We start from the raw sequence: 12,063 nt of genomic DNA, 5'->3' as shown, positions 1-12,063 counted from the left end.
ACATTTTCAAGGCACCATCCCAGCTCCTGCTGCCCCTGGTGGCAAACAGTCAGCACCTAGCAGCAGACCTGTCACCTGCACATCAGGGTGAGTTCTGTAACATCCCTTCCAGCGCTGACATTGTCTGAGCTTTTATATCCACTGTTACGTCTGATTCCTGTGACTGCCAGATGCAATCTAAGACTCCAGCCAGGGGCAGGAGACCCCCTACGTATAAAAGACTTGAGTTTTCCTCTTTAGCTGAAGCTGCCAAATAGCCATCCTGCCTGCAGGTTTGGGACGTCTTGGCATCCTTACCAGCTACTGGAAAGAGCCCACATTAATTTGTGTGCTTAATGCCAGACCTTGTTTTAAGCCTGTCACATAGAGCATAGAATTTAATCTTCAGGGAAGCCCTGTTGGGTGGTTGCTATTTATTATGCCCATTTTACAGGTGAAGAGACTGAGGCCAAGAGCACTTCAGGGACTTGTGTTTGGTTGCCATGGAGGAGCCAGGGTGGCAGAAACTGTCCCATTCCAAGGCCCTCCCACTTCAGCCAGTTCTCAGCCCTTGCCTTCCTCTGGGAGCAGGAAGCCCTGCTCAGGGATCTGACAGCCTAAGTCCGAGACCTTCCTGCACAGATGCTCTGGGGAAGGAGACACTCTAGGAAGCTGAGCCAAAAGTCAGCTCTCTCCAGGGGTCCCTGGGGGCTCTTAGAGGGCAGTGGGGCTCACCTGGATCAGTTTCATGGGGTTTGTCCATGTGAAGAGGGTTTTCTTGATAGAGAGGCCTTGCACCGCCTTGTACAGCACGTCCAGTTGAGGGTGGATGGCGCACACACTGTCCAATGTTTTCACAAACTGCTCGGACACCAGCACGTTCTGAAGCGGGGAGAGAGGGAACCGTCTGGGGGAGGTCACTGCCATGGTGCCATCTCCCAGACCAGCGAGCACGCCCCCCCCCGCCCCAAGAGAAGTTAAGGTGTCGTCTTTTCTAGGTTATTCTTCAGTGCTGCTCGGAGACTAGGACGGCCTTGGGGTGTGACGTGTAAGTTTCCTGCGTGATGATCAGATGTCCGAGTTGGCTGCTGGGGCCTGTCACATACTGTCAACTCAGCTCTGCTCTCCAAAGGTGAGCACTAGTGTCTGTGTGTGGCAGCTAGGACACAACTATGGGGTTGACAGATGAGACACAGCTGTGGGGTGGCAAGTCGGGTCCCCCCAAAAGGCCCTGAAAAACCCATTTCTACATCAGTGCTGGTCTTCAGAACAGGTGCCCTGGCAGAGCCCCGCTCCCACCAACCATTCCATCAAGGCTCAAAACACACTGTGAACCCGCTGTTGTGGAAGTGCCCCCCGAGCCAGGTTGGAGCTGCAGGAGAACATGTGTTCTGAGAAATAGTATTTGATGGAGTTCCTGCTGTGGCTCAGCAAAAATGAATCTGACTAGTATCCATAAGGATGCAGGTTTGATCCCTGGCCTCAATCAGTGGGTTAAGGATCCTGCGTTGCTGTGGCTGTGGTGTAGGCTGGCAGCTGCAGCTCCAATTCATCCCTAGCCTGGGAACCTCCATATGCCATGGGTGTGGCCTCCAAAATACAAAAAAAAAAAAAAAAAAAAAAGCATTTGATCAAACTTGATTTCCCCGGTGTGACTGACCTGCTTCATTCCTCAGATGTGTTTCTGAGTAGTTTGCCTTTTCAAGAATTAAATCCAGGCTTCAGGGCTGAAGACTTACACCCTACCCTTTGTAGATATTCTAAAGAAAGTTCTAGAAGCATCTACCATGAAGCAATTCTAAGACTGCTGAGAATTATGGCAGCAGAGTGGACAAAAGGGAAGGAAAAGGCCGACTCAGATCTATTGGCTCTGGTCGGTTTGTTGAATGGCGGTGTGATCCCAGCTCATGGGTTTATTTACGGTCTTGGGGCTGAAAGAGCACCATGTCTGACAGCCCCTCAGACACCCCAAGGCAAGGCCAGGCTTCATACCTTCCATCCTGCCCTCTGGGGGCGGTGGGGGGGGGGGCAATGCTAATAAGACCTGGGGCCGAGGCTCAGGGCAGGGCAGGGGGCAGGGGGGCTGAGGCAGCCTCCTGGGGTGCAGGTCAGAACTGTGGGAGGAGGGTGGAGAGGACCCAGAACACAAGAAGGAGCCCGGGGCAGGGCGGCCGCAGTGAGGGAACACAATGAGAACAAAAGCAGGCTTGTTTTTATCATGGTTGATAACCTGTGACAAATCTAAACCCCAATTTTACTTTCGCTTCAGTTCCAAGAAGCTTGGGTTTCAAATGCAAAAATATCATCCCTGATAGAATCGTAAGGCATTCAAATCTTAGCCAAACAGCATATTAGGGTGGCATTAAACAAATGGAAAAGGACTTTAACACTCTACCTGTACAGAACTCTAGAGGAGAAGGCAGGAGCCCTGGGTTTACTCCTTGCTGTGTTTCTCACTTGCTGTGTGGTCCTGGGCAAGTGACCTAACCTCTCTGTTTCAGTTTCCTTACATGTAAAATGGGGGAAATGAGGGAAAGCACTTGTTATGGATTGAATTGTGCCCCCCCCCCCAAAGATGTTGAAGTCCTAACCCTCAGGACCTGGGAATGTGGCCTTATTGGTAAAGAGGGTCTTCGCAGATGTTCAAGTTAAAACGAGGTCATGAGGGTGGGCCCTAGTCCAATCTGACCGGTGTCCTTGTGAAAAGGGAACACCGGGACACAGAGATAGACACACAGCAGAACGCCGCCTGAGGCTGCAGGCAGAGATTAGGGTGATGTTTCTACAGCCAAGGAGCAGCAGAGATTGCCAGCCAACTACCAGAAGCCAGGAGAGGAGCAAGGACCAGAGTCTTCCTCACAGCCCTCTGCAGGAACCAAGCCCACCCACACCTTGATCTTGGACTTCCAGCTTCCAGAACTGAGACCACACCGTTCTATCATTTAAGCCACCTGGTTTTGTGTCCTTTGCTATGGCGGCCCAGGTCACAAGGGCACTCTACCCACCTCCCAGAGAAGGAGCAGAGGAGCTGGTGTCGGTAAAATGGATTTGGGGTTAAAAAAAAAGAGTGTAGGATGGTAGATGAGGGTGGGATATGGTTAGCACCGGCTCCCACCACTAGGGTGATTCGGGCAAGAGTAGCCCACAGAGCAAAGTCACCTCCTCAGGCTTCTCCTCTCCATCAGATTAGTTTACCCTCAGATACAACTCTGAGTCACGTAGGCTGAGTCATAAAATGGAAACACAGGTTTGTACGTGTTAGAATACTCAGACTTAACCCTGACACCTATGGTCAGTTAATCTTTGACAAGGGAGGCAAGAACATAAAATGGGAAAAAGAAAGTCTATTCAGCAAGCATTGCTGGGAAACCTGGACAGCTGCATGCAAAGCAATGAAACTAGAACACACCCTCACGCCATGCACCAAAATAAACTCAAAATGGCTGAAAGACTTAAATATACGACAGGACACCATCAAACTCCTAGAAGAAAACATAGGCAAAACACTCTCTGACATCAACATCATGAATATTTTCTCAGGTCAGTCTCCCAAAGCAATAGAAATTAGAGCAAAAATAAACCCATGGGACCTCATCAAACTGAAAAGCTTTTGCACAGCAAAGGAAACCAAAAAGAAAACAAAAAGACAACTTACAGAATGGGAGAAAATCGTTTCAAATGATGCAACTGACAAGGGCTTAATTTCTAGAATGTATAAACAACTTATACAACCCAACAGCAAAAAAGCCAATCAATCAATGGAAAAATGGACAAAAGACCTGAATAGACTGTTCTCCAAGGAAGATACACAGATGGCCAGCAAACACATGAAAAAATGCTCAACATCTCTGATTATAAGAGAAATGCAAATCAAAACTATCATGAGATACCACCTCACACCAGTCAGAATGGCCATCATTAATAAATCCACAAATAACAAGTGCTAGAGGGGCTGTGGAGAAAAGGGAACCCTCCTGCACTGTTGGTGGGAATGTAAACTGGTACAGCCACTATGGAGAACAGTTTGGAGATACCTTAGAAATCTGTACATAGAACTTCCATATGACCCCACGATCCCATTCTTGGGCATCTATCCGGACAAAACTCTACTTAAAAGAGACACATGCACCCGCATGTTCATTGCAGCACTATTCATAATAGCCAGGACATGGAAACAACCCAAATGTCCATCGACAGATGACTGGATTCGGAAGATATGGTATATATACACAATGGAATACTACTCAGCCATAAAAAAGAATGACATAATGCCATTTGTAGCCACATGGATGGAACTAGAGAATCTCATACTGAGTGAAATGAGCCAGAAAGACAAAGACAAATACCATATGATATCACTTATAACTGGAATCTAATGTCCAGCACAAATGAACATCTCCTCAGAAAAGAAAATCATGGACTTGGAGAAAAGACTTGTGGCTGCCTGATGGAAGGGGGAGGGAGTGGGAGGGATCGGGAGCTTGGGTTTATCAGACACAACTTAGAATAGATTTACAAGGAGATCCTGCTGAGTAGCATTGAGAACTATGTCTAGATACTCATATTGCAACAGAACAAAGGGTGGGGAAAAAAATGTAATTGTAATGTATACATGTAAGGATAACTTGATCCCCTTGCTGTACAGTGGGAAAAAAAAAAAAAAAAAAGAATACTCAGACTTGTTAAAATCCTCGGATTCTGGAAGCATTCTATGCCCCAGAGCCATCGACAAAGCTGACGGTTGACAAGTCTGTTCTGGGGTCCCTTGCCTTTGTTTCTGGTGTTCCTCCTCTCTGCCCCCAGGCCCACTCTTGGGGGTGCAGGCCCTGGGGTCCCAGGTAAATAATTTCACACCAAGAGGTTATCGACTGAGTGGCTATTGCTCTGAAAGGACCCCTGGAGGGGGCAGAGTCGTACTCCGAAGGGAGTGGCCTTTTCATGGAGCATGCGTGTGAGGGCCCTGAGGGCCAGCGCTGTGGGACCTGACAGTGGCCATGAAAACTGGCCTGCTCCCCGGGGGGAGCAACTTACAGAAATGTCGATATCTTCCATCTTGGATTTGGGGTTCCTCTTGATGGACAGGATAAGTAAAAGAGCCCCATCCATACTTATAGGGTTCAGGAAAAGCTGTGGGAGAAAGGGAGAGACAGAAGGAGGCAGAGATGGGGACCGGAGAGGCTGGCTCGGAGCAGTTTCCATTTCTTCCCATCAAATCACAATCCCTGTCAGTCTGTTTGTCCAGTCGTCCATCCACCTGTCCATCTCACTGCATCCATCCATCCATCCATCCATCCAGTAAACATCTAGCAGGGGCCTCCCATCTGCCAGGCCCTGGGTGGAGGCACAGACAGACATGACAAGATCTCTGCCCTCAGCTTGCACTCTAGAGGGGGACACAGGCAAACGAGCAAATAACATCAGAAATGCGATCATGGCAATGACAGAGGGACCCACTGGTGTGGCAGAAGCAAGGAAAGGGGCATCTCGTATGGTGGAGGGAACACTGAAGCCAAGCCTTACAGGACTAATGGGGATTAGTCGGGGAGGAAGAAGGTAGGGCAGGACCAGAGGAGGGAATAAGATGCATCAAAGAAGACAAGGGAAGGCAAGTGGAAAGGGGCTGAGGTGTTTGGGCAACGCCAAACATGTGGGAGGGAGCAGAGGGAGCGAGTGAGGCCACAGAGCTGGAATGGGCTGGATCGCATAGGACCTTGTGGGCCTAGCTAAGTGCTCAGGCCTTATCCCAACAGTGCCGGGACCCACTGACTGGGGGTTAACAGCAGGGAGCTCGGAGCCCAGGGGCTCTGCTTACCAACCTTCTGGCCTCGAGATTCCCTGCCCACTGCCTACGTATTGTCTAAAGCTGCTCTGAGGATTCAGCTTCAAGCAAAGCATTCAAATGAGTGCACAGTACAGAGTAAGCCTCCCAGGAATGTTAGATATTGTTGTCGAAAGCTTTTGGTTGGTTTCCTGATGAGGCTGAAACTTTTATTTTATTTTTTTTGCCATTTTCTTGGGCCACTCCCACGGCATATGGAGGTTCCCAGGCTAGGGGTCGAATGGGAGCTGTAGCCACCGGCCTATGCCAGAGCCACAGCAATGCAGGATCCGAGCCGAGTCTGCAACCTACACCACAGCTCGCGGCAACGCCAGAGCCTTAACCCACTGAGCAAGGCCAGGGATCGAACCCGCAACCTCATGGTTCCTAGTCGGATTCGTTAACCACTGCGCCACGACGGGAACTCCTTAAAATAATTTTAAATATTAAAGTATTAAAAATAAAATATTTTGTCATTGTAGGAAAAAAATGTTAATGTTGCCTATATCCCACTAATCAGAGAAAAAGCCCTGTGGCCATTTTGCCCAGGCAGTGTTTTCAGTCTTTTTGCACTGCAGGTTCTATGAACTTTCCTTGGCTTCATCGGTCACCCAGGCTGACTCTCTTGCAGGCTGAGTCAGCCCTTCTTCTCTGAGTTACAGTTTGTGCCCCTGCAGCCAGGCTGGACTCTCAGCTCCTCCAGTCACTAGATGGCCACCTGGTCTGGTCTGCTGTCACCACCATCACCCAGCTGGTGGGATCCTGACTCCCTCTTGTCACCTCAGCAGCTCTAACGTGGCTATTCTCTCAGATGGTGGCTCATCTCCACTGATTTCTAACTCCCATTCTTCTGTCACCAGCACTCCCACATCTGTGGTCCCTCTGAGTCACCTCCACAACTTGTTTGAGTCAGAGTTGCAGTCAAAACCAGGTAGAGCTGACTTCCCTCTGCCTCTTGCTGGCTGCATGGCCTGACAAGCCATACAACCTCAGTTTTCTCATCTGATGAGTGGGACTAAGGGAGCCGGCTCTGTACGCTTGGGCCGTGAATAAGGAGGCAAATCACTTGATAAAGAACTCGCTAATAGAAGGGGAAAGGGGAGGCTGCTAAGAGACGTGCTCATCTTTCACTTGTTCTCCAACTTCCCACGGGTTTCTTTGTCATAAATTAGCATCTTTATGCAAGGTAATTTTACAATGAAATATGAATTCATTTATTCACTTAATATTCACTGGGCATCTACTACATGCCCAGGACTGCTAGGTATAAGGGGTATAAAAATGGGCAAAACCAAACACGCCTTGTCCTCATGAAGCTTTAGCCCTAGCAGGTGACAGACAGTCAAATAGTCACTCAAATGAGAGCATAAGGAGAAATTCCAGTGCAGGATAAATGGGCTGAGGGGTCAGCAGGTCCCTGTAGAATTGCTGCTCCAGCTGTGCTCTGAGGCAGAGCAGCCACTGCAGCAGGGGACCAGGGGACGGAGCAGCATAGGCCAGGCTCTGCGGGGGGGGGTGGGCGGGGAGGGGATGAAAGAAGACCTTGGAGCAGCGAGGGAGAGTGGGGGAGGCGGGTAAACAGGCTGGAGAAGCACACGGGGTGAGAGGACTGGACCTGAGCAACAGAGGCCATGGGGGTCTAAGCTGGAGGAAGTGGGGTTGGGGGTGGAAGTCAGAGTTACACTCAGAGTTACACTCAGAACCCACACTCTGGCCGTAGTGGGGAGAAACTCTGGAGCAGACCCGGACCAGAGGAAGGAAGACCAGGTAGGAGATGACATGCCAGATGAGAGCAGAGGGTGATGCTGGGTTATAGCACAGAGACAGCCATGGGTGTACGCACTTGTGAAGCACAAGGTAGATTTTCTCCCCAGCAACATCCAGTGCCATTGTCCTGCTGCCCCCACCCCAACACACACAGACACACACATGCATGCACACACGTGGACGCACAGACACATAGATGGATGCAGGGACTCACACCTGGATGCACACACGCATGGATGTAGCAGAGACACACAGATGCACAGACACACACAGATATACATGCATGGATGCCCACATATGGATGTACACACACACACACATACACACCCACACCCCCACACGGGTGCGTATACAAGACGTTCCATTCCCAGCTCAGGCAGACTTTACCTTCAGAACTTTGAGGCTTTCATTCACCTCCAGGCCTTTGCTGAGTTTGGTGATCCCTTCATTACTGATGTCGTTGCAGCTGACATCTAGGTAGGCCAGGGAGCTGTTGAGTCTGAGAACCTCCCCTAGGGCCGAAGCCCCCTCGTTCCCAAAGCTGTTCATGGAGAGATCCAGTTTCTTCAGGGCCACGTTAACCTGCAGGGACAGGGCAGAACAGCACCAGCACCAAGTTTGCATGCAGCTCATCTGGCCAAAAAGGCCCGATTTTTGGCCCCTGCTGGTGGCCAGGCTCAGTGGTCCATGGGAAAGAGGTCTGCCAGGTCTTTCCAGAGCCCTCCCAGCTGGCCTCAGAGTCTCAGGTACTCCCTTTTGTTTGTTTGTTTTGTGGTGGTTTTTTTTTAGGGCCACACCTATGGCATGTGGAAGTTCCTGGGCAAGGGGTCGAGTCTGAGCTATAGCTGCTGGGCTACACCACAGGCACAGCAACACCAGATCCTTAACCAATTGAGTGAGGCCAGGCATTAAATCGGCATCCTCATGGATACTAGTCAGGTTCACTACCACTGAGCCACAACAGGAACTTCTCAAGTAGTCTTGAGATTCATTCCCTTTGGGTTCAGGTCATTCCCTATCTTCTGGCTAAAGGGCCTTGTTGAAGTTCCCCAAAGATGCCAACTAGGCCCCAGCGGGTCAAATTTACCCAGGAGGGATTTATACCAAAGAATAACATGTGTCCAGGAGCTGTGGGAGGTAGACCGACAGTGAGACGAGCAGGTGATGAGAGCTCAGCATGCTCTCATCAACAGTGACCACAAGGGAGAGGTTCAAGACAGCAGACAGGCAGAGGCCCTGGCTGTCTGCCACCTGGACTCAACACTGCTCTCCTGGAACATCTTACCCGAAGACCATTGCACAAGGCCACTGCTCCATGGATGCAGAAGTGGTTCCAGCTCAGATCCAGTGACTGGAGCCCACTGTTGAGAGCTGGGGAAGGAGGGAATCATCTCAGCATCCCCGATGTTCCAGAGGACCCACTCTTAGAGTTGGCAGATAGTCATGGCATTGAGAATAAGGATGGTTCAATCCCCATGCAAAGCAAAACACTGAGGTAATCACTTGTCAATTATTCACTTAAGTATAAAATTATAAGATGATTCCCAGTGTTGGTAACAATATAGAAAAATACTCACCTATTGCAGGTGGCCAGTAAATGGTATCATCCATTTGGCAAATACTATTTGGTCACAGACATTTTCCTATTAAAATGCGTCTACTCTATCTCACAGCAATACCACCCCTGAGACACTTCCCATGGTGATAGTACAGGATATGGACAGAGCACACACGTGCGCATGTTCACCATAGCATCACTCATAAATTAAGGTCTGTGACTCACAGGGGAAAGGGCAAAGCATATCATAAATGTCCATCCGGTGGAAAGTTACACAACCATTAAAATCGATGGAGACAGCATAGAAAACAGGGTCATATTTACGTAAGCAGACTTTGATGGGCATGGCTTGTTGCATCACATGATGTCTTTTTCAGGGACACCTACTGAAGCAGTGGTGGCCCCAGAATTTCCATCCAGGAGAGCTTTAGCAACACAACCAGATGGACATGGGGAGGCATCCGGCTTGTCTAGAAGCTGGATTTGTACAGAAAGTGCCCATTTTTAAAACTTAAAGATGCTTTTGTTACATGCCATATAGGGTTGGGAAAACATCCTACTTAACACAGATCATCACTGTCACTTTTTTTATGGCTGCACCTATGGCATATGGAAGTTCCCAGGCCAGGGATTGAATCTGAGCCACAGCTACAGCAACGCCAGATCCTTAACCACTGTGCTGCAGTGGGAGCTCCATTTCTATTTTTTTTTTTTTTTTTTTGGACAGACCACTCTGTACTGACCATGGCTTTCTCTTTTTTGTGTCGACCACCCAGACAGACTTTCAGAAAAGTGTATAACACCTGTTATATTGAGAACAAGTTTTTCTCCAGCCTTCGTTCTCTCTCCCTTCCTGTCTCACCCATTTTCTTCCTACCCTTCTTTCTTCTTCTCTGCAAGTCCCTCACTTAAGTTATACCTTGCACCCCTGCTCTAAACTCACATAGCAAACCACCTACCTGACACCTCCGTGTAGCTGTCGAACAGGCACGGAAAGCAGGACATGAGCAAAGTGGAAACCTTGACTTCTGCCCCTGCCCCTCCATACTCTTACTTGCCGAGGTTTCCCCTCTAAGTAAATGGCACACCTTCCAACCGGTAACTGAAACAAAAGAATCACGGGCCTATCTGTCCTGTCTTGCCTGGACCACCAACTGCCTCCTGACAGGCCTCGCTCTTCCAACCCCACCCTCCTCAGTTGCAGGCTTCACACAGCAGGTCTAAACCTGCAAGTTGCACTGGGTCATCGCCCCCCGCCCCGGAAACATCTGTCAGTGAGGAGCTCCCATTGTGGCTCAGTGGTAATGAACCCAACTAGTAACCTTGAGGATGTGGGTTCGATTCCTGGCCTTGCTTACTGGGTTAAGGATCCAGTGTTGCCGTGAGCTGTGAGGTAGGTCGCAGATGCAGCTCAGTTCTGGTGTTGCCGTGGCTGTGGTGTAGGCCAGCAGATGCAGCTGTGATTTGACCCCTAGCCTGGGAACGTCTAGATGCCACAGGAGTGGCCCTAAAAAGACCAAAAAAAAAAAAAAAAAAAGAAAAAAGAAAAAGAAAAAAAAATCCTTCAGTGGATGAAACCCAGGCCCCACATGTGTCATGGTTCACAGCCCCACGTAAGGGGCTGCAGGCCACCCAACGACGTCTTCTCCTTCTCCTCTCCTCCCCCGTCCTCTCTGCTCCAGCCATGCTGTCCTCCCAGTTTCTCAAACACGCCACGCTCCATTCTTTCTGCCTAGAACTCTGTGTGTCCAGAACCTGGCTGGTTCTTCTTTGATATTCAGGTTTCAACGAAGAGCCACCTTCGCAGTGGGGCTACCTCTCGGCACGTCTCCAGGTTAGTTCCCCATCTTCACTGCTTTCCTACTCCTTTCCCCAGGGACAGACCTTTAGGGTGTTTCTTTCTTTTTTCTTTTATTGCAATTTTGCAGTGACCCTCCTCAGACATCTCTCTCTGCGCATGTGTGAGAGCATCTCTGAGACGTGCATGGAGTCAAACGGCATTGCAGAACACGTGCACGTCCCAGGTGCTGTCCAGGGTGCCTCTGCCCAGCAGCTGCTGACTGTCCTCACTGTTCCCGTGTGTTCACTGCCCTTGCTATTCTCTGACGGGGACGTATCCCAGCTCTGGTGGATGACAAGGGAGATCGTGTTTTATTTATTTATTTTGGCTGCACCCTGAGCATACAGAAGTTCCTGGGCCAGGGATCAAAACCATGCCAGAGCAGGGACAACGCTAGATCCTTAACCCACTGAGCCACCAGGGAACTCTGTTTTTGTTGTTTTATTTTGCATGTTTCTAATTACTAAGGGCTTTGGGTACTTGGTTTCCTTCTGTCACAGTCCATCTGCCTTGGCCGGTGTGGTATTAGGACTATCGATCACTGCCTAATGTAGCCAGGGGATCCTTCGGCAGTATTCTTTTATATTATACAAATACAGCAAGCGACTATCTACCTACTCTCTATCTGTGCTTGTCTTCCATCATTGCCCCATAATGTCTTTTAGCACATGCAAGTTGTAAATATATCATCAAATGTTATGAATCGTTTTTGTTGCTGTTTCGGCCCACTGTGAGTGCTTCATAATCCTGAGCCTCCTTGAAGTCAGCAAGTTATTTCTCTATATATTTTTCTATCAATTGAAAGTCTCACTTTCCACATTCAAGTGTTTGCTTTGGTTAAAATGCATTTTGAATGTGTCTTATATGACTTTGGACAATCAGAACATTCAATAACGATAGAAAAGGGGATGCAGCTTTGACAGCAACCATCCCCCATACCCCTCTCCTTTGCTGGTCCCCTCCCTCCTTGGGGGACTCACCCAGCATCTGTCCCAGGTACTCTCCTGCCTTATCAGACAACTGGTTGTGACTGAGATCCAGGGTCCTAATTCTGTAGTTGACCTAAAGAGAGAAAGAGTGGAGAGAGGTAATTTTGTCTTC

The 12,063-nt window shown here is 49.2% G+C and overlaps 1 protein-coding gene across 1 annotated transcript in view; it reads right to left on the bottom strand.

Moving 5' to 3' along the window:
- Positions 1–12,063, bottom strand: part of LRRC74A (leucine rich repeat containing 74A) — a 30,579-nt gene that overhangs the window by 6,737 nt on the left and 11,779 nt on the right. The window contains 5 exon segments of the mRNA XM_084969871.1: positions 715–861; positions 5,011–5,106; positions 7,952–8,146; positions 8,850–8,935; positions 11,943–12,024. Coding sequence (XP_084825997.1) covers positions 715–861; positions 5,011–5,106; positions 7,952–8,146; positions 8,850–8,935; positions 11,943–12,024 — 606 coding nt within the window.

The sequence above is a fragment of the Sus scrofa genome, chromosome 7, assembly GCF_054392235.1.
Source record: "Sus scrofa isolate SSC_HxYL_T2T_F1_AM1 chromosome 7, Sscrofa_HxYL_maternal_Yorkshire_Landrace_v2.0, whole genome shotgun sequence".
NCBI classification, from domain to species: domain Eukaryota; kingdom Metazoa; phylum Chordata; class Mammalia; order Artiodactyla; family Suidae; genus Sus; species Sus scrofa.
This window is presented reverse-complemented; position numbering and strand designations above follow the sequence as displayed.